Raw genomic sequence first — 23,937 nt, 5'->3', positions numbered from 1 at the left:
CATATTAAAAAAATGGGCAAAATATTTGAACAAGCACTTCCCAAAAGAAGGTATACAAATGTGAAATAAGGATATGAAAAGATGCTCAACATCATCAGGAACCCACCAGGAGGTATACTACACATCCACTAAAGTGGCTAAAATGAAACACAATGACAATACCAAAACACTGACCAGTATATAAAACTGAAACAGTACAAAAAAGTTTGGAAAAGTTTCAGAGTTTCCTCTAAAGTTACACATATACTTACCATAAGACTCAGCAATTCCATCCCCAGGTATTTACCCAAATGAAAACAAATATCCACATATAGACTTGTGACATAAGTATATGCAACTTTATTCATAACAGATCAAAATTTAGATGTTCAACAAGCTAGATATCCATCAACAGACATGAATAACTACTAATTGTGGAATATCCAAACAACAGAATAATACTCAGCAATAAAAAGGAACACAATTACTGATTATATAGTAGCATGGATGAATCTCAACAGAGGTGGATTTCAAAAGTGTTACGCTGAACAAAAAATATCAGACACGGAGTACATATTGTATGATGTACTTACTTGAAATTTTACAAAAGTCAAATCTAATCTGTAGTCACAGAAAGCAGATCAGTAGTTGAATAGTGCTGGTTTTTGGGGTGGAGGGAAGCTGACTGCAAATGAGCATTAGAGAATTTTTTGAGTGATCTAAGTAAATATTCTACATCTGGATAGTAGTGGTGATTGCATGGTTGTTCACATTTGCCAAACCTCCTCAAACTGTGAACTTATAATGGCTGCACTTTATTTTAAGTAAATTATACTCTTAAGGAAGTGGACAGGGTGGGCAGAGGGTATGACAATTTTCACATTCTTTCCTTCCAATTATTGTAGTCTATCACAATTCCAAGTTGGTAGACGTTTTAAATACCTAAACTAATGTTTACATGTTCCCTTGTAATTAACATTACCTATTTGCAATAGAATTTCCATGATTTGAAGAAATTTCCCAATTCGATGTTTGTCTCATGCTTACTTTGAAATATAATCTGCAGTAATTTTTGTTGGGGTTGAGGAGTCATAAACTAATACCCTTTGTCTCCTCCTGATTTCTGAGGCACTAGGGAGACAGAAAGGGACAGGCAGATGGAGATTTAATTATGCCAGATTTACTACCTAAAAAATCAAGGTTAGAGGACATGCCAACAATGGCCAACTACTATTGAACCCAGAACCAGACAGACCAGCTCACCGAGGCATGGACAGTCTGCATGACCACAGGTCTCCTCTTGCAGAGGCAAAAAGCTTTCACTACAAAGCTTACAGGTCTGACAAGAGAACACAACATAGGTTCTCTGCAGGCATGACAAATCCAAGAAAAAGGGGAGAAAGGACCTTGCATGTCCAGTTCTTCATCCTCAACTCCCTCTCCTGGGGAGGTGAGAGGGAAGAGGAAGGGGAGAGACCAGGATTTCTTGGTTAATGGATGTCCACAGAAGCACTGTGAAAGGAAGCTATCCCCACCCTCTGCCTTCCCAACAAAGTGTACACAGCATTTCTCAACCCTTCTTCCACCTTAGCATACAAATAGGTGAAGTCCACATACAACATACATTAAGGCACAATTCATGCATGGTACACTAGTCATCCCTTCTCTTTCATTTAAGTATGCATATTTAACTGCAAGTGACTAAGTGACATATTTCATTTTATTTACTTTGGTAATGAGTAAGTCATTTATAAATTTTTTGTGTTGTAATATGGGTTTTAAAAAAACACATTCCTTCTATATCCTAAAATGGTGTTCATTATAAAGTACACCATCAGTTTAATAAAAATCTCTCAGAAAAAAACATACTTAATATCCCATTGATTGGAAGATAGTTATGGAACTATGGTTCTTAGGTCAACTTGCAACTCATTTAGATTGTATGTCATGAAAACAAAGCTCAGAATGGCCTGCCCAGAGTCAATTCGGAATGGCTTCTGAGTCACAAAGACTGAAATTTTAAAAAGCATTGACAATATTCTTACTGCTGGAAAAGGCAGTGAAACAAGCTTTTGACATTACATAAAGCATAATTTTCCAATTGAAAAGGCTATACTGGTCAGTGATAATCATGGGAACTCTAGCTTCCTGAGACAAAGCATTTGTTATCTAAGTCTTCATTACAGTTTTGCCATGTAACATCAACTTTTATACTAAGACCTCTACATGAAATTTTGTACATAGAACCCAATTGCAGTCAACCGAGGTTCTGTGATCTCTACATTGCATGACTTTTCAGTGCTTTTGTAATATTTGTCAGCACATTTAGGATAAATACTGTATAATCTGAGAACCTGTTGTCTAGACAATAATATGTGATTCTCAAATTATCAGGCATGGCTTGGATGTGTTGTGTTCCAACTAATGAATGTCAACACCATACAATTTTCAAACAAGAATAATATAAATTATATTTAATATAATTTTAGTATTTAAAATTAGTGTTGCTTCAGAAGGTGTATTAAACATCTTTAATTTTATCACTATCATGAACATTGTTTTCTTTCAGATTCAAAGGGACTTGTTATTACAGTTAACAAGCTTAGTCAATGTCTGTGTGTTAGTATGCACATCCTTATGAAACAATGTGTGCGTTTTTCTCTTCATGCATAGAAAAGTGTTAGCTAAGCATCTTTTGGGGCCTGGAGAAATGAGCTACCTTTTTCTCTCTGTAATTCCTTTTTCCTTTTTCTTTTCCAGCTTATACCTTATAGCTGAGTAAAGAAGAGACTAATCTAGCCTACCAATGTCAATACAGAGGAAACACTAAGTTCTTTAACAGAAGTTAGTGGCTACCTCTTCTGGGTTTGAGGCATATAGACCTTATGCCAAGAATAAGCCCCAACTGACAACCATCTGTCCTCTATTATCAGAAGTAGTGACTTCTCAATTTTAGATAAGGAAAAAATTATACAGTTCTCCCCCTTTCTTAAAATCAAAAGAAACTTAGGTTAAATATCTCCAAACTAATTCAAGCTCTTCATAGAAATAACTAAAATTTACTGAGTTCTTCCTATGTGAGACACCACACAAGGTGCTTTACATATTTTATTTTCATGTTAAGAAAAAAATTAAATAAATACATCCAATTTTTCAAAAACTCGCAACACAAAATAAGAGGCAAATCTTTAAAACACAGACAAAACTATTTATAACAAATTGCACAAAAAACACATGCCCCTCACTCAAATCAACATACCAAATGGTGAGTGCTCACTTAATACCCAACTAGCTACCCTTTAAGACTATTCTTTATTAAACAAAATAAACTATGATATTTATTTTTTGTATCACTCTAAAACTAACTTCTCTAACCAGAGCTAACTTTCTGATACAACTTCGGGGAAAAAAATATACTATTCACGACAAGTGCTACCTTTTCCAACTCTGAAAAAAAGGTAAGCATTCCACTAAATGAAAAACTTTTAAAATCATCTCAGAAAAATGTAGACCATTACTCACATGCTCCAATAGGATGTGGTAAATTTTCTTAAAATAAAGTGGCTTATTCATCTTTAACAAAGATAAAATTAATTTTTCACAAATAATAGCTTTCTGAGTATCATTAAGTAACAGTACCCAGCAGTTCTATATACTTGTACTATAATATATGTAGTATAAAAATAATAATTCACAATAACAATGACAGTATTGATTTGTGAATGCAGCTGTGGCCTTTCAATGGAAAGATTTCTTCAAATGTATCCTTCTCTACACATGGGATCATTCCACAAGTCACACTTCAGTATGTATATATGCTGTGCCAGAGTTATTCACTCATTGGTACTTTAATAATAACATCCCTACTTTTTTTATTTTTAGAAAGATATACTTTAGCTCTTCAAAATTGTGATGATTTCTCATTTAACTGAGTACTTCTAAAAAAGTTATCTAGGAAAGGAATTCCAAACCATCAGCTGTAAAGTTATAATCAAGAGATAGTTATTTTCAGGGTTTTTTAAGCTTTTAAAGATAAGGATAAGAAAATACTGCTTTCATTTGGGACAACATAACAGTGTAACCTGTTATGACATACCTAGAAGCCATTAATTTTAAAAATGCACATCTTGAAAATGACTCACTTGTGAGAAGGACTACTCTATCTACTTCAACAACTAAAAAAATAAAACCATCATTCTGACATTTATCAGTACTTCACACATCTAATACTGAAGGAAGCAACTACCACTGCTATAATAATTTTAAAGTCAAAATGTAATCAGAATTAAGAGAAACTCCAGAAAATGTTCAGAATGTACATATCTGCATGCATTTTCAGAAGAATTTTCAAGGACTCCATATATAACCAAATGACCACTTTGAATCAAAATAAACGTCAAAAAGTAAGAGTACATTACAGGTTTACTCTAATAAAACAAGAAAAACAGAAGAGTGAATAGTAAGAAGCAGTATGTTTCTAGGAAAGAAGGAAATAACTGAAATCCTTTATCATAAAACAAAAATCAAAGAGTCAACATTTTAATTACACTGGCCATGAGGTTATTCACTATTTGAGAATTCACTTTTCAAGTTGTTTTTAAAATGTATTCACTTATACCTTAGGATTAAGTTTATTAATCAAAACTATGGTACTCAGAATTCTAATCTTAAGAAGTTTAAATCATAACTTATCAAAACATAATCCAAACACTATACGGTAATTCTACCATTTAGTTTTGATATGCCTCATCTGAAAAACTTTTTTTCAAATGAGAGTTTTGCCACGTTTCTCCAGAGTAAATAGCCGTACACCTAATACCTGAAGTGGCAATCAAAAAGACAGATTCAAATAATTTCTGCCATGCTTCATCGGGCTTTGATAAAAACAGAGCCATCTGGTGATGTAGCACCATCTTCCTTCTCAGTAACAGTCTCTACAGCCCCAGAAGCTGACACAATAACCATGGTTTTATTTGCTGAAACTGTCTTCTGTTTTTCAGCAATAGCGGCACAAACAGCAACAATCTCATCACTTTCAAAGTCATAGTCAGGAATTGACTTCGGTGAGAAATGTGTTACTTCTGCTGGTACTTCACATGGTCTAATACTCTGTGCAACCCTCTGCTGCTCCTGGAGTGTTCTTGCCCAACAAAGGTCTTCTTTCCATATTTCAGGGTTCATTGGATAGATGTGAAGGGCTACTTGAAAACTTCGAATTGCCTAGAGAAAAAAAGGGTCAGAATTTTTTGTTTGCTTTGTTTTATAAAAAGTGAGTGTATTTAATATAATCCACAATATCTCTGTGTATATGTGTATATCTTTTTAAAAAACATATTAGAATGCAAGAGTGTGGCTAGGACTGTGCCCTAACCCTGGATGATGATTATGTTTCACCATAATCATGATTAAGTTAAAGATGTGTGAGAAAGTGACTGACAAATTGCTGATGAAGACTAAAAGTACATTAAAATAGAGGTACTCAAGTCAAGCAAATACATTTGCTCAGCTTCTTCAGACCAGCAAATATATGAATCTGGGGATTCCTGGGCTAAACGATATTGGGGAATGTACCAGAAATGCACACCTTCAAAGCCAAGAGCTCAAATCTTAATATACTAACATGCACCAAGTGTCACAAGAGACAAAGAAAAACATTATATAATGATAAAAGGATAACTTCCCTAGAAAGATATAACAATTATATATGCATCAGAATACTAAATATATAAACAGAACTGAAGGGAGAAATAGACGGCAATAAACTAACAGTAGCAGACTTCAATACACCACTTTCAATAATGGATAGAACATCCAAAAAGAACAGCAATAAGGAAACAGGACTTGAACACTGTAGATCAGGTACCTAGCAGATATACACAGAACATTTCACCCACCCAACAGCAGCAGAATAAAACTGTTCTCAAGCACACATAGACCATTTTCCAGGAAAACCACATGTTAGGTGGATAGATCTCATGTTGGGTCACAAAGAAATCTTAACAAATTTAAGAAGACTGAAATCATACCAGGTATTTTTCGGACTAGGGTGGAATAAAACTAGAAATCAATAGCAGAAGGAAAATGGAAAATTCACAAATATGTGGAAATCAAACAATATACTCCTGAATAATCAATGAGTCAAAGAAGAAATCAGAAGGAAAATTAGAAAATATCTTGAGATAAACAAAAATGAAAATACAACATACTAAAACATGGGATGCAACAAAAGCAGAATCAAGAGGGAAGTTCATAGTGATAAATGTCTTATTAAAAAAAGAAGCAAGATTTCAAGGTAAAAAAAATAACACATCAAAGAATTAAGAAAATGAAGAACAAACTTAGCCTATAATTACTGTCCAACATACACATCCAACTCTGCATAAAAATCTAAATATTCATAGAGCCATACCCAACCATTGACTTTTAATTTACTACCTGTTCTATTTACCTATGTATTTTCTTATGTTTTACTCCAAATGTATATATAGTAAGAATTGCTAGTTGATAGAAATTTTAGCTTGCTTTCAATAGATTTTTGACAGTATCCCTTCATTATGACATTTTGAATAAAGTCATTATTTAACCATTTCAGTATTTCAAAAAAAATCATATACATAAAAATTACAAATTTAGGTTTTTACAAGTAGAGCCCTAAAATTTACAATAAAAAATTAAAGAAATAAAACTTTTAATTCCTCTAAGAATTTCACAATATTAATGGACAGAACCATATCAACAGAAGAAAAACAGCTGAACTGGTTTTCTTATTCAAAAACCTCAAAATATTAAATAATTTTATTTTTATTTGTTGATTCAAAGTATTTCTCTTGTCTCACCTGCAGTATATTTTCTTTCTTTATAGAAAAATCTTGTCAAATATTACGTTCTACTTTTTCCAATACTATAGACACTCAGAGGTAGAGAGACAGTGATTCGTAAGTTTTAATAAAGGAGAAAAGGGAAAAAAGTATTGTATGATTAAGTTTTTGTTGCTTTCCTGGTGATCTGTTAGAAAATGAAATACCTTGAATTTCTTTTTTCCCACTGTAATATGATTACTAGAGTCACTGTGATTTCCAGTGCTACAAATCTCTCTTCATATCTGTGAAAATTTGTGAATTTCTGATTATCATTTTTAAGTTACCACTCATTTTCTCACCAAAATTCCTTACTTCTGAGAATTTGACAAGCACCTTTTTTTGTAAATAGAAATGATATATTTATAAGAACACCAGAAAAATCTAAGTTATCTACAACTTACTAACGCCATTGTTAGGAATGTTAAATTAAGGGTTTACCAGTAATTTTATTAGCCTTCAAAGAAACTTAAAAATTTTTATTCATTTTTAACTGTAAAAGGTCAATAAAGCCACACACAAAAAAAACACCTTAATTTACTTAATAATTCTCACAGTTAACTCTTACCTTTTTAGCCTCTGCAACTTACAAGGTATAGTCCAGCCAAGTTGAGAAATACATAAAGTACCAAGTTACAGTAAACTTTACACAATGAGTATTTCATTTTCATAAGCCTCTGCCCTTTCCCCATTTTTCCCTCACTAAGCCTAGCAACTTTGCAGTCTAAATATTTGTCATCATTTTTCACTTGTGGAATATAAAAACAAAAAAACAAAATGAATAAAACAACAGTAGACTCAAAGACACAGAGAAGTGACTGGTGGTCACCATGAGGGAGGGGTTGGGGAAGGTGAAGGGGATAAAATGGCACAAAAATTCTCACTCGATCATAATATAAGTCAGTCATGGGGACAGTAGTACAGCAGAGAATATATAGTGAATGATTCTGTATCATCTTCCTATGTTGACAGATAGTAACTACACTAGTGGGGGTGAGGATTTAATAATAGGGGTAACTGCTGAACTGCTGTATTGTATACTTGAAACAAATATAAGACTTATACCAATGATACTTTAATTTTTTTTAAGTAAAATAAATAAATAAATTTATCTATCATCCTTACTGTCCCATATTCTACTTTCTTCCTTCCCCTACATAATAATCTATTAGTTGGTTCCATCTCCACAATGATACTGATACTACTTTATAATGTGATAAATTTAATGTTACAAAGAATTAACCTAAAAGTTGCTTAATTTTTATTTAATAAGGCTAACCAAATGCCAATGTTCTATGTTAATTTTTTTTTTAATCTTCATGATGCCAAATACCTGAAAAATACTCTGACCCTCACATAATTGTTTATAATGTTTGGTAATGACTTAGATTTGTGTTTATGGATTAATATCTTTAAGAGGTAATTTGCTACTTATTTTTTGCATAGATTTGATAAAAGGCTATTTATTTTTCAGTCCAGCTGATCAAAAATATGTCAAAATAAAATTTCATCATTATAATAATCTGACTTCTTTACCAGGACTATCTCTCCTAATCCAAGCTGAGCACGTCCCAAAGTTTGCCAAGACTCCCATGAATGTGGATTTCTCTGGACAGCCATTTCTGCTGCATGTACTGCTGGGAACATTTCATGAAGAGACATTAGCACCTAGACCAAAGAGAAGAAACAAAACCTGTCAGTAATATTCATAAACCAGCAAACTACTAATGGATAACTACATGTAAACAAACCTTTTCATTTAAAAAAATATTTTTTTTAGTGTGGTAAATACAGCATTTCAGGGGGCGGAAGATGGCGGCGTGAGTAGAGCAGCGGAAATCTCCTCCCAAAACAACATATATCTATGAAAAAATAACAAAGACAACCCTTCCTAGAATAAAGACCAGAGGACACAGGACAATATCCAGACCACATCCACACCTGAGAGAACCCAGCGCCTCGCGAAGGGGGTAAGATACAAGCCCCGGCCCCGCGGGAGCCGAGCGCCCCTCCCCCCAGCTCCCGGCGGGAGAAGAGCAGGCAGAGCGGGAGGGAGACGGAGCCCAGGGCTGCCGAACACCCAGCCCCAGCCATCCGGGCCAGAGTGCAGGGCCCTCGATACTGGGAAAACAGGGCAGCAAGAACAGTGAGCAGGCACTGGAGGCTGGGCGACAGAGGACATAAGAAAAGCGCGCGACCATTTTTTTTTTTTTTGCTTTTTTGCTGCTTTGTTTTGGCGAGCGCTTTTTGGAAGTCTTAAAGGGACAGGGACCCCAATATTAGGGAAACAGGGCAGAAAGACCGGTGAGCAGAGGCCTGAGGCTGGCACCGGAGAATAAAGAAAAACGAACGACCACCTTTTTTTTTTTTTTTAATTAAAAAAATTTTTTTTCTTGTTTTTTTTTGTGGTCGTTGTTTTGTTTTGGCGGGTGCTTTTTGGAAGTCTTAAAGGGGCAGGGCGGGCCACTTAATCCAGAGGTAGGGAATCCGGGATCTCTGGGCACCCTAACCCCTGGGCTGCAGGGAGCAGGGAGGCCCCTTACGGAGATAAATAGCCTCCCAGCAGCTCCTGCTCCAACGCGACTCCACCATTTTGGAGTAGCTGCCCGAGCCAGGCCACGCCCACAGCAACAGCGGAGATTAACTCCATAGCAGCCGGGCAGGAAGCAGAAACCCTGTCTGCGCGCAGCTGCGCAGCACAAGCCACTAGAGGCCGCTGTTCTCCCAGGAGAGGAGGGCCACAAACCAACAAGAAAGGAAGTCCTTCCAGCCGTCACTCGTCCCAGTTCTGCAGACTATTCCTATCACCATGAAAAGGCAAAGCTACAGGCAGACAAAGATCACAGAGACAACACCAGAGAAGGAGACAGACCTAACCAGTCTTCCTGACAAAGAATTCAAAATAAGAATCATAAACATGCTGACAGAGATGCAGAGAAATACGCAAGAAAAATGGGATGAAGTCCGGAAAGAGATCACAGATGCCAGAAAGGAGATCGCAGAAATGAAACAAACTCTGGAAGGGTTTATAAGCAGAATGGATAGAATGCAAGAGGCCATTGATGGAATTGAAATCAGAGAACAGGAACGCATAGAAGCTGACATAGAGAGAGACAAAAGGATCTCCAGGAATGAAACAATATTAAGAGAACTGTGTGACCAATCTAAAAGGAGCAATATCCGTATTATAGGGGTCCCAGAAGAAGAAGAGAGAGGCAAAGAGATGGAAAGTATCTTAGAAGAAATAATTGCTGAAAACTTCCCCACACTGGGGGAGGAAGTAATCAAACAGACCACGGAAATACACAGAACCCCCAACAGAAAGGATCCAAGAAGGGCAACACCAAGACACATAATAATTAAAATGGCAAAGATCAAGGACAAGGAAAGAGTGTTAAAGGCAGCTAGAGAGAAAAAGGTCACCTATAAAGGGAAACCCATCAGGCTAACGTCAGATTTCTCAACAGAAACCCTACAGGCCAGAAGAGAATGGCATGATATATTTAATACAATGAAACAGAAGGGCCTTGAACCAAGGATACTGTATCCAGCACGACTATCATTCAAATATGACGGTGGGATTAAACAATTCCCAGACAAACAAAAGCTGAGGGAATTTGCTTTCCACAAACCACCTCTACAGAACATCTTACAGGGACTGCTCTAGATGGGAGCACTCCTAGAAGGAGCACAGCAAAAAACACCCAACATATGAAGAATCGAGGAGGAGGAACAAGAAGGGAGAGAAGAAAAGAATCTCCAGACAGTGTATATAACAGCTCAATAAGCGAGCTAAGTTAGGCAGTAAGATACTAAAGAGGCTAACCTTGAACCTTTGGTAACCACGAATTTAAAGCCTGCAATGGCAATAAGTACATATCTTTCAATAGTCACCCTAAATGTTAATGGGTTGAATGCACCAATCAAAAGACACAGAGTAACAGAATGGATAAAAAAGCAAGACCCATCTATATGCTGCTTACAAGAAACTCACCTCAAACCCAAAGACATGTACAGACTAAAAGTCAAGGGATGGAAAAACATATTTCAAGCAAACAACAGTGAGAAGAAAGCAGGGGTTGCAGTACTAATATCAGACAAAATAGACTTCAAAACAAAGAAAGTAACAAGAGATAAAGAAGGACACTACATAATGATAAAGGGCTCAGTCAATCAAGAGGATATAACCATTCTAAATATATATGCACCCAACACAGGAGCACCAGCATATGTGAAACAAATACTAACAGAACTAAAGGGGGATATAGACTGCAATGCATTCATTCTAGGAGACTTCAACACACCACTCACCCCAAAGGATAGATCCACTGGGCAGAAAATAAGTAAGGACACGGAAGCACTGAACAACACAGTAGAGCAGATGGACCTAATACACATCTATAGAACTCTATATCCAAAAGCAGGGGGATATACATTCTTCTCAAGTGCACATGGAACATTCTCCAGAATAGACCACATACTAGGCCACAAAAAGAGCCTCAGAAAATTCCAAAAGATTGAAATCCTACCAACCAACTTTTCAGACCACAAAGGCATAAAACTAGAAATAAACTGTACAAAGAAAGCAAAGAGGCTCACGAACACATGGAGGCTTAACAACACGCTCCTAAATAATCAATGGATCAATGACCAAATCAAAATGGAGATCCAGCAATATATGGAAACAAATGACAACAACAACACTAAGCCCCAACTTCTGTGGGACACAGCAAAAGCAGTCTTAAGAGGAAAGTATATAGCAATCCAAGCATATTTAAAAAAGGAAGAGCAATCCCAAATGAATGGTCTAATGTCACAATTATCGAAATTGGAAAAAGAAGAACAGATGAGGCCTAAGGTCAGCAGAAGGAGGGACATAATAAAGATCAGAGAAGAAATAAATAAAATTGAGAAGAATAAAACAATAGCAAAAATCAATGAAACCAAGAGCTGGTTCTTCGAGAAAATAAACAAAATAGATAAGCCTCTAGCCAGACTTATTAAGAAGAAAAGAGAGTCAACACAAATCAACAGTATCAGAAACGAGAAAGGAAAAATCACGACGGACCCCACGGAAATGCAAAGAATTATTGGAGAATACTATGAAAACCTATATGCTAACAAGCTTGGAAACCTAGGAGAAATGGACAACTTCCTAGAAAAATATAACCTTCCAAGATTGACCCAGGAAGAAACAGAAAATCTAAACAGACCAATTACCAGCAACGAAATTGAAGAGGTAATCAAAAAAACTACCAAAGAACAAAACCCCCGGGCCAGATGGATTTACCTCGGAATTTTATCAGACATACAGGGAAGACATAATACCCATTCTCCTTAAAGTTTTCCAAAAAATAGAGGAGGAGGGGATACTCCCAAACTCATTCTATGAAGCTAACATCACCCTAATACCAAAACCAGGCAAAGACCCCACCAAAAAAGAAAACTACAGACCAATATCCCTGATGAACGTAGATGCAAAAATACTCAACAAAATATTAGCAAACCAAATTCAAAAATACATCAAAAGGATCATACACCATGACCAAGTGGGAGTCATCCCAGGGATGCAAGGATGGTACAACATTAGAAAGTCCATCAACATCATCCACCACATCAACAAAAAGAAAGACAAAAACCACATGATCATCTCCATAGATGCTGAAAAAGCATTTGACAAAGTTCAACATCCATTCATGTTAAAAACTCTCAGCAAAATGGGAATAGAGGGCAAGTACCTCAACATAATAAAGGCCATCTATGATAAACCCACAGCCAACATTATATTGAACAGCGAGAAGCTGAAAGCATTTCCTCTGAGATCGGGAACTAGACAGGGATGCCCACTCTCTCCACTGTTATTTAACATAGTACTGGAGGTCCTAGCCACGGCAATCAGACAAAATAAAGAAATACAAGGAATCCAGATTGGTAAAGAAGAAGTTAAACTGTCACTATTTGCAGATGACATGATACTGTACATAAAAAACCCTAAAGACTCCACCCCAAAACTACTAGAACTGATATCGGAATACAGCAAAGTTGCAGGATACAAAATCAACACACAGAAATCTGTGGCTTTCCTATATACTAACAATGAACCAACAGAGAGAGAAATCAGGAAAACAACTCCATTCACAATTGCATCAAAAAAAATAAAATACCTAGGAATAAACCTAACCAAAGAAGTGAAAGACTTATACTCTGAAAACTACAAGTCACTCTTAAGAGAAATTAAAGGGGACACTAACAGATGGAAACTCATCCCATGCTCGTGGCTAGGAAGAATTAATATCGTTAAAATGGCCATCCTGCCCAAAGCAATATACAGATTTGATGCAATCCCTATGAAACTACCAGCAACATTCTTCAATGAACTGGAACAAATAATTCAAAAATTCATATGGAAACACCAAAGACCCCGAATAGCCAAAGCAATCCTGAGAAAGAAGAATAAAGTAGGGGGGATCTCACTCCCCAACTTCAAGCTCTACTATAAAGCCATAGTAATCAAGACAATTTGGTACTGGCACAAGAGCAGAGCCACAGACCAATGGAACAGACTAGAGAATCCAGACATTAACCCAGACATATATGGTCAATTAATATTTGATAAAGGAGCCATGGACATACAATGGCGAAATGACAGTCTCTTCAACAGGTGGTGCTGGCAAAACTGGACAGCTACATGTAGGAGAATGAAACTGGACCATTGTCTAACCCCATATACAAAAGTAAACTCAAAATGGATCAAAGACCTGAATGTAAGCCATGAAACCATTAAACTCTTGGAAGAAAACATAGGCGAAAACCTCTTAGACATAAACATGAGTGACCTCTTCTTGAACATATCTCCCCGGGCAAGGAAAACAACAGCAAAAATGAGTAAGTGGGACTATATTAAGCTGAAAAGCTTCTGTACAGCAAAAGACACCATCAATAGAACAAGAAGGATCCCTACAGTATGGGAGAATATATTTGAAAATGACACATCCGATAAAGGCTTGACGTCCAGAATATATAAGGAGCTCTCACGCCTCAACAAACAAAAAACAAATAACCCAATTAAAAAATGGGCAGAGGAACTGAACAGACAGTTCTCCAAAAAGGAAATACAGATGGCCAACAGACACATGAAAAGATGCTCCACATCGCTAATTATCAGAGAAATGCAAATTAAAACTACAATGAGGTATCACCTCACACCAGTAAGGATGGCTGCCATCCAAAAGACAAACAACAACAAATGTTGGCGAGGCTGTGGAGAAAGGGGAACCCTCCTACACTGCTGGTGGGAATGTAAGTTAGTTCAACCATTGTGGAAAGCAGTATGGAGGTACATCAAAATGCTCAAAACAGACTTACCATTTGACCCAGGAATTCCACTCCTAGGAATTTACCCTAAGAATGCAGCAATCAAGTTTGAGAAAGACAGATGCACCCCTATGTTTATTGCAGCACTATTTACAATAGCCAAGAATTGGAAGCAACCTAAATGTCCATCAATAGATGAATGGATAAAGAAGATGTGGTACATATACACAATGGAATACTACTCAGCTATAAGAAAAGGGCAAATCCAATCATTTGCAGCAACATGGATGGAGCTGGAGGGTATTATGCTCAGTGAAACAAGCCAAGCGGAGAAAGAGAAATACCAAATGATTTCACTTATCTGTGGAATATAAGAACAAAGGAAAAACTGAAGGAACAAAACAGCAGCAGAATCACAGAACTCAAGAATGGACTAACAGGTACCAAAGGGAAAGGGACTGGGGAGGATGGGTGGGTAGGGAGGGATAAGGGGGGGAGAAGTAGGGGGGTATTAAGATTAACATGCATGGGGGGGTAGGAGAAAAGGGAGGGCTGTACAACACAGAGAAGGCAAGTAGTGATTCTACAACATTTTGCTATGCTGATGGACACTGACTGTAAAGGGGTTTATAGGGGAGACCTGGTATAGGGGAGAGCCTAGTAAACATAATATTCGTCATGTAAGTGTAGATTAGTGATAGCAAAAAAAAAAAAAAAAAAAAAAAAAAGGGCAGTTCCTGTGTGGTAACCTCCAACGAGTTCTACACAAGGGTATAAAGGGCATATAAAAGTGTAGGCAAAGGGTCTGTTTGTGTTTATACAGAGGATCAAAGCCTAATTGGGCTACCCCGAAAATGAACTAAGATACGATATGAAAAAGAACTTCCAACATCTGCACCCTCTGGAAGACTCATGCCAGAAGATGATCATGAAAAAACCCCAACAAAGATCCACGCACTGCTACAGTTGTAGATGCACTCATCCCACCAGTTCCTGGACCTGCCATGGGAATGAGGAAGGAGATATCTAAGCTGGCCTGTGCATACAGTAAAACAACAAAATTGGACTGGATCTATACTGTTGGAACTCAACCAAGAATTTGGAGAAGTGCAAATTGTAGCGCTCCAAAGTCTTACAACTACAAACTATTTATTGTTAAAAGAACATATGGCATGTGAACAGTCCCCAGGAATGGGTTGTTTTAATTTGTCTGATTTCTCTCAGACTGTTCAAGTTCATTTGGACAATATCCACCATATCATAGATAAGTTTTCACCAATGCCTAAGGTGCCTAACTGGTTTTCTTGGTTTCACTGCAGATGGCTGGTAATTACAGATATGCTTTGGTTATGTAACTATACTCCTATTATGTTAATGTGGATGTGCAATTTAAGTAGTAGCTTAAAACCTATACATGCTGAAGTTACTCTACAAGAAGATATGTCAAAGAAATAATCAATCTTCCCATGTTTTCTTCCACCTGCTACTTCTATAGCTTTTCTTCTTCCTTCCTAATTACAACCCTTAAATAGAATTCGTGCCTCATATCAAATTTACCAAGTATCATAATTCTTCCAAGTGGTAAAGATACCTCAAGACAAATGCTGGGCATAGAAGCCACAGGGCATAAATATGCAAAGAAGTAAAAAGCTAACTTTTTCAAACAATAAGGCTTCTCTCTCACTTACCAACTTCACATTTCCCTGTATGGCCCCGGAAGATGACTGGTTAGCCAGAGACGGGTAAGATTCCTCAAGGGAGGAACAACCTAAGACAGGCACAGTCGCAGGGGGGCCATCAGGTGAGAAATTGGGGATCAACAGAGGTGAGGCTTAGAACCTCACCCCCCCGTTCTGAGAGAAATCTTCTGCATACGTGGATGTTTTATTGCCCTGGTCTAGCTTGGATTAACACATAGTCTACAGGCACACACCTGATCATCTACATTTGCTCTCTTACAACACTAAACTATGTTTTCTACCTTTATCTTGTATCTACCTACCACTTCAGCATTTTATTAAAAATAATAATAATAAAGAGAGAAATGTGGTATCCACATATAAATCAAGTATAAAAACCAAATCAGTATTCATATTTGAACTGACTGTTTATAGTTCATAATGCATGAGCAAAACCGAAAGTTTCTGTGATGACTGCCCTTGTACTGTTCACTATGTAACTTATTCATTATGTAAGAATTTGTTCTACATGTAAAAACTTGTTTGTTATGCCTCAGAAGATTGGAGACTGACAAAAATTAGGCTTGGGGTGGAATAATGATTGTGCATTGAGCATTGACTCCCCTATACAGAATTTTATTGTCGTTAACAACCATTTGATCAATAAATATGAGAGATGCCCTCACAAAAAAAAAAAAAAAAAAAAAAAAAAAAAGGACAGACTTCCAATGGTAAAATAAATTAGTAACCGGGATGTAAGTTATAGCATAAGGAATATAGTCAAGATATTGTAACAGCCTGGTAGGGTGATAGCTGGAACCTAGAATTATGTATATAAATGTTCTACCACTGTGTTGTACACTTGAAACTCATGTAATGTAATACTGTGTGTCAACTACCCTTCAATAAAAAATAATTATTAAAAAAAAAAAAAAAAAATACAGCATTTCAGTGGTTTTGAACCCTTCCTCTACCATTCAGGGTCAGGAATTAATATTCTTCCTATCCCTGAAATAACTATAAAAATAAAAACTATTCCCTCCCAATTACTGAGCCCTATTGTCCAGCTGGTCAAAACCAGTGGTCATATTATAGTGCTCGTGGCACAGAACCATTTGAACTCTCAACTCCACTTATTTTTTCAGGGGACCCTAGGTCTTACTGTTAAACTATATTTATTTTAAGATGTCCAACATCTTCCTGCATGCTATAAAAATCATTTAAACAAACACTCCACAGGCCTCCCCACAACTAGGTTCTTTAAACCAGAAAAGAAAACAAAAAAACCAAAAAAACAGAGAAATCAGGGAGTTCCAGAACCTTCCATATGAATCTACGGGAAAAGACTGGATTTTGTCTATAATCTTTGGGACCATTCACATTTTACAAGATTGGTGACACAACCACATTATCAGGTTCCAAATTAAACAACTCATTTCACATAGTTTACCACAAATTCAGCCTTTAATATACAGGCATACCTTGTTTTACTGTGATATGCTTTATTGTGCTTTGCAGACACTGAATTTTACAAACTGAAGGTTTATGGCAACCATCTGTCAAGCAAGTCTATTGGTGCCATTTTTCCAAGAATATTTGTTCCCTTCATGTCTCTGTGTCACATTTTGGTAATTCTTGCAATATGTCAAACTTTTTCATTATTATTAAATGTTATGGTGATCTGTGACTAGTGATTATGACTCACTGAAATCTCAGATGATGGTAAGCATTTTTAAGCAATATTTTTAAAATTAAGATATATACATTGTTTTTTTAAACATAACGCTATTGCATGTTTAACAGACTAACAGACTACAGTATAGTGTAAGCATAACTTTTATGTACTGGGAAACCAATAAATTGATTTAACTCACTCTTTTGCAGTATTTGCTTTATTATGGTGTTCTGAAACTGAACCACAATATCTCCAAGGTATGCCTGTACATAATCAAGATTGAAAATTAAAGAATTAACCAACTGGAACACTTTATTCAGTGGAAATAATTTATTTGGGTTTGTCCTGGATAAATAAAAGTCAAAGCTGATAGAGAATGTGCTCTATGTGTTAGATGGTTCATCTGGAACGTATGTATTAGGTATGCAGAGATGAAGACTAAACTACAAGTATTCCCTGCCAAAAATATGTTAAATGCTCCATTAGAGATTTTAAAAGTCCTTTGGATAACCTAATCCAAATGCTCAGAAGTTTTCTTTATAGACTTGCCTACAAATATCAGAAATATGTTTTAAAGTATACAACTTTTTAAAACTATTAATAAACTGAGTCTATTCTGACCTCTTGCTAAGGACTAGGCCATTTTCAGAAACATATCATCCAGAATCCAGTCCTTCCTCATTCTGAAGAAACTAAGTTATTACTAAGTCCATTAAAATTAATTTCCAAGGAGAGCACACTCATTTCATTTATTTAAAAAATTATCAGTAACTTTTTAAAAGCTAATCATCTACCTATATTTACATAGTTAGGTTGAAATAACAGTTTTATGACAGTAACTGAATTTCTAATGTTATGCATAAGGCAGAGCCATAAATAATATGGTGACATATCTTTCTCCCAAATTGTATTTGAAAAAGAAAATAGAAGGAAATGTTATTTTCCTTTATCACTGCTCACCAAACAAACATAAACATACTACAATTCCATAATGAAAGTGAAATTCTTCATAAACATTACCTGTGATTTCATCTCATACAAGGTAGCATCATCTGGGGTTAACTGCAGTGCTTCATCCCACTTCTGAATTGCCTCTCGGTATCTGTGGTTATTAAAGTTACATTTATATCATATTTTCAGTAAATCCTTTTGAGAGTACATAACTGCATTTTACAATCAGATACTAAAGAATAATTGTTTACTAAGAGATATCTCTATTCAAGAACTGATAATAATAATATTATGACAACAGGAAAAATTAAGAGATAAGGAAAAGAACAGCCAAAGAGAAAAAGGCAATATATAAATAAAAGAGACCTTGGAAATCTTTTGCCAACATTTTATTTTCTGAGCTGGGAAATCACCAACATTTTTTTCATCAACCTCAATGTCTGCATATGTTGTCATTCATGTTAGATGTATTACAAAGGACTTTACTGAGGAGTTTACGTAATCCAGTTGCAATCATGGGCTCTACTGAAGCAATCCAGCTGACCCTGTTAACAATTTAAGAAGCTGCTTGGTAATTCTGTAAAGATTCTTCAGTTACAAGTTTCTTTGTGCATTTCATAAGCTCAGGAATTGTCTTATTCATCAGTATTAATACATGGTAAGCTTATAAGAAATGGGTCAAATGAATGAAAAACACTGCAGAGATGGTGACTGCCACTACCACTTTTCAATGATGTCCTCCCAGTCAAGTCTCTTTTGAGCTCCGGAGCCATACAGACAACTAACATCTCCATCTAGATGTCCCACAGACACCTCAAACTCAATCTTCCCCAAACTGATCTTAGCACACTCCATGCCAAAAAAGCACTGCAGCACTCTGTCTTCCAAGTAAAACCAAGGCACCATTAAGTTCTATATGTTATCCAAAGCTGTCATTTTCACAGCACCCTTCACAAGTAGTTAACTCATATATTCTTCAATATTTCCAGGAGGAAAAAGTTCTAATTACCAAAACATTCTTTGTTATAATAAGCTGAAACTTTCTATCCTGTACTCTTCCCTCAATGCTACTAGCTTTGATTTCTAGAGCTAAACAGAAAATACATAATGTACCAGGTCAGAAAATACATAATGCACCAGGTTTCATTCCTGGTTACACCCTGGTACCTGCTCAGATCAATTAAAACAAATTCTCGGAGTAGGGCTCAGGCATATGTAGGTTTTAAAGGATCCCCAGGTAATGCTAATAAAAACCAAGGTTATGAACTGCTGGTATCTTTCAAAGTATATGAAGCCCTATCATGTGCTATCATCCCTTGAATCACTTCTTATTACCTGTTTTCCAAATCTTTCCTTTCTGCTGTATGTGTTGTTGCACATCATTTCCTAATATGTAAAGATCCAAACAAAACATAACAACCAAAATGAGGGATGATCTGCACAGATTATTATTTAAGCACAGAGCAGAGAACTAATGAAAGAAAGGCAGACTTTGGTAGAAAACACAAAGTTGAATAAAAAGTACATTCTCTCTCTTTTCAATAGTAAATAATCCCAATAGGCAATACCATTTCCAGGGTCTTACACCATCCTAGCAAATGGCAGATGGACTCAGCCACCTTAGGATCTTTGCCACAAAGCCAACTCCATGACCAGCAGCAGGGGTGAAGTGGACACAGCGGGAGTACACTTTACAAAGCCTGCCTGAGTGTCATGCTGGTTATAGCAGTGACTCTTGCTTCATAGTAGCCAGTTCTATATAACTCCAAGGCTAAGATTCACCCACAAAGGCTGGCAGTCTGTTTCCAGGCAAACCACAGCTGAATATGCACAGATGGCTACAGAACTACAGCCTCAACCACCGTTAATATCTTCTTCCCTAGCAGGAGCTCTGTTGAGTCCCCCAAAAATATCTGTTTGAACACTGTGCTTAACTTTGGGTGGAAGACTACTTGAATTTTAGGAACTACCAATGATCTGAAACATGGTGTGACCATTATTCACCTTGTTTTTAGGATATGCTTCTATGATGCTCTGTTTCTCCATGCCTCTGCCTGCATCAGCAATATTCTAATAGCATAAATCAAATCTCTAAGAGCTTCACTAACTGAAAACTAGTTCTCTATCAAGGTTTTTGTCAAACTCAAACATCTGTCTAGAGCCCAAGTCCCCAAGTGGGAAATAACAGTGGAGACATGCAGGCTCACAGGCTGCTGTCTGTGCTCTTCCTTCCACCTCTTTCAGAGATGCTCTTGCCGCGCTCCATGCGTTATTCTGCTTTCCATGTACTCCAGCATGTCTGTACAGTGTCAGGCTCTGCCCGGATCTGCACAGGCCTGAGTAGCTGGTACACAGTTCTCCACACAAGCTCTGTGCTCAGCAGGTGGTAGACATGGGGTGGCTAAACTGTTAGCTCCTACTTACCCTGAATGGAAATCTGAGGCTCACAGTTTTTTTTTTAAGGCAATTCACATTACTATTAGCTTAGAAACTGCCTAGTGCACTTCAAAGTAAGCCACTAAAGGTATCTTTTCAAATTAGTCTATCAAAATACCACTGGCTACACAGAATTAATTAACTGGATGCTTCTATAGGGTCATCACCTACCAGATCATTCTGCTTGGATTCACGTGCTAACTGCGCAAGGTTATACACATTCTTATAGTCTTTCCTGTCCCAGCCCCTCCAGATAACGCAGCCTCCTTTAAGCAAAACATACTTTTGAAAAAGAAAGATGGTAGAGAAAAGATGCACAAACTTCCACCAGGTAGTCAGGTTAGCAAAGGAGATGAAGGAAGGAATGAGAAAGTCTGCTTCACTGGCGGACTCTTACAGGGATAAAAACCACAGCTTTTGGATAGAAGAGGAAAGTAAGGAGGAGAAAGGCAGGATTTGCAGATGCTGCGAGACCTCTTTCTTCTTTACCTGCACATGTACATCTATTCAGGCAGCCTAAGATGGAAAAACTAAAAACACAGTGTTGGCTTCTGTTAGGTATTCAATATTTTTAAAACTCAAAGTGTTCTTAAATCAGGTCTACCCTGTATTCTATACCTGAATAAATGACATTTGTTTTAATATAATGGTATTGATACAAAAAATCGTTTCACGGGTGTACAAATAGAGAAGAATCAGAAAACAAAGGAAAGCATGTACACACACAAGGAGAAACTAAAGACACTCAATTTTACCACTCAAAAGTGATAACTGTAGTTAATACAGTTAACATTTTATTGTATGTATTCTTCCAGTTTATTTTAATGTGCTATCATTCTCTCTCTCTCACACACACACAACATTTTTCTCCTGTCTTTAAAACACCGCTTCTCACTGCAGCATAATGCTTAAAGATGATTGCTACTATGCTAATGCAAAATTCATCAAATGGATCCTCTAGTGTTAGGCATTAAAAATTATCCTTTGGTATAAACTTCCAGTTATAAGATGAGTAAGTTCTCAGGCACTAATGTATAATAGCATGGTGACTACAGTTAACAATACTGTGTTATATACTTGGAAGTTATTTAGAGAGTAAATCTTAAACCACCACCAAAAAAACGTAATTAGATGAAGTGATGGATGTGTTAACTAACCTTACTGTGATAATCATTTTACAATAAATAATGTATCAAATCATCACCTTGCTCACTTTAAACTACACAAGATTATATGTCAACTATAAATAAGGCTGGAAAAAATTACCTTTTGGCCTTTACATTTCTCTTTTGGAAGGAAGTGGGCCACAAATAATAATTATTGAAGAAGCAAAGTCATATTTTGGAGAGTAAATGTAATACACATATGTTTGATGTAAAACTGACTGGAAAGGAGCCTCATTCCTTAAGAGGAATGCTGTATAACTTAAGGTATCATTCTCATTCATTTCCTTTAAGGAAAAGTCAATGAGAGTAGAAATAAATAGTACATTTTCTTGTCTATATTACTTCCCCTCAGATTTTCTGTTAATAGGACCTGACAGCTCTACAAGGAACAAAATTTTAGTTCCCAGTTGGTTTAGTTATTAGAATGGGTAATCGTTATACTAATCAAAAATTCAAATGACTTTAATGCTCTTTAACTATGTAAGATTATACCTAAAATACAAATTATATTCAGGCTGTTTAATCCCCTAGAAACTAGCCTACATATTTAACAATTGGGACTGTATTTAAAAAATTTTATTTTTAGTCTTACATAAAAGGGGGAAAAATCCTTACAACGAAACACAAGCAAAGCAGTAGCCTCTCATTTCCTCTCTCCTCAATATAGTTTTCAAAATATATGCACACACACACGTAAAAGCTCTACTTCAAATAAACAATAACTGTTAATTTAAATTATATAAACATCCTCAGGCAGGGGAAACAAAGCAAAAATGAACAAATGGGACTACATCAAGCTAAAAAGCTTTTGTACAGCAAAGGACACCAGCAGCAGAACAAAAGGCATCCTACAGTATGGGAGAATATATTTGTAAATGACGTATCTGACAAGAGGTTAACATCCAAAATATATAAAGAACTCACTTGCCTCAACACCCAAAAAGCAAATAACCCGATTAAAAAATGGGCAGAGGATATGAACAGACACTGCTCCAAAGAAGAAATTCAGATGGCCAACAGGCACATGAAAAGATGCTCCACCTTGCTAATTGTCAGGGAAATGCAAATTAAAACCACAATGAGATATCACCTCACACCAGTAAGGACGGCCAACATCAAAAAGACTAGGAACAACAAATGCTGGTGAGAATGTGGAGAAAGGGGAACCCTCCTACACTGCTGGTGGGAATATAAACTAGTTCAACCATTATGGAAAGCAATTTGGAGATTCCTCCAAAAACTTAAAATAGAAATACCACTTGACCTGGGAATGGAATTCTACTCCTAGGAATTTACCCAAAGAAAAGAAGTTCTCAGATAAAAAAAGACAATATGCACCCCTATGTTTATTGCAGCACTATTTACAATAGCTAAGATATGGAAGCAACCTAAGTGTTCATCAGTAGATGTATGGATAAAGAAGAGGTGGTACATATACACAATGGAATACTATTCAGCCATAAGAAAGAAACAAATCCTACCATTTGCAACAACATGGATGGAGCTAGAGGGTATTATGCTCAGTGAAGTAAGTGAGGCAGAGAAAGACACATACCGAATGATTTCCCTCATTTGGGGAGGTAACAACAAAGCAAAACTGAAGGAACAAAACAGCAGCAGATTCACAAACTCCAAGAAGGCACTAGTGGTTACCAAAGGGGAAGTGTGGGGGAGGGAGGGAGAAGGGGATTGAGGGGTATTATGATTAGTACACATGGTGTGGGAGGGATCATGAGGAAGACAGTGTAGCAAAGAGAAGACAAGTACTGACTCTGTGGCATCTTACAAAACTGATGGACAGTGACTGCAGTGGAGTATGGGGGGCTCCATAATATGAATGGATGTAGTAACCACATTGTTTTTCATGTGAAACCTTCATA

General features: G+C 36.6%; 1 protein-coding gene across 2 annotated transcripts in view; it reads right to left on the bottom strand.

The window, feature by feature from the left end:
• Window positions 1–313: 313 nt before the first annotated feature.
• Window positions 314–23,937, bottom strand: part of TTC33 (tetratricopeptide repeat domain 33) — a 59,690-nt gene continuing 36,066 nt past the window's right edge. For both annotated transcript variants that reach the window (XM_036910867.2, XM_036910868.2), the window contains exons 3-5: window positions 18,525–18,606; window positions 8,373–8,504; window positions 314–5,199 (exon numbers count right to left, since the gene is read on the bottom strand). In XM_036910867.2, the coding sequence (XP_036766762.1) occupies window positions 4,846–5,199; window positions 8,373–8,504; window positions 18,525–18,606 (568 nt within the window). In that variant the 3' untranslated portion in view covers window positions 314–4,845. The remainder of the gene's footprint in view (window positions 5,200–8,372; window positions 8,505–18,524; window positions 18,607–23,937) is intronic.

This window comes from Manis pentadactyla, chromosome 2 (genome assembly GCF_030020395.1).
Source record: "Manis pentadactyla isolate mManPen7 chromosome 2, mManPen7.hap1, whole genome shotgun sequence".
NCBI lineage: Eukaryota > Metazoa > Chordata > Mammalia > Pholidota > Manidae > Manis > Manis pentadactyla.
The sequence above is the reverse complement of the archived record's forward strand: the minus strand, read 5'-3'. Positions and strand labels throughout refer to the sequence as shown.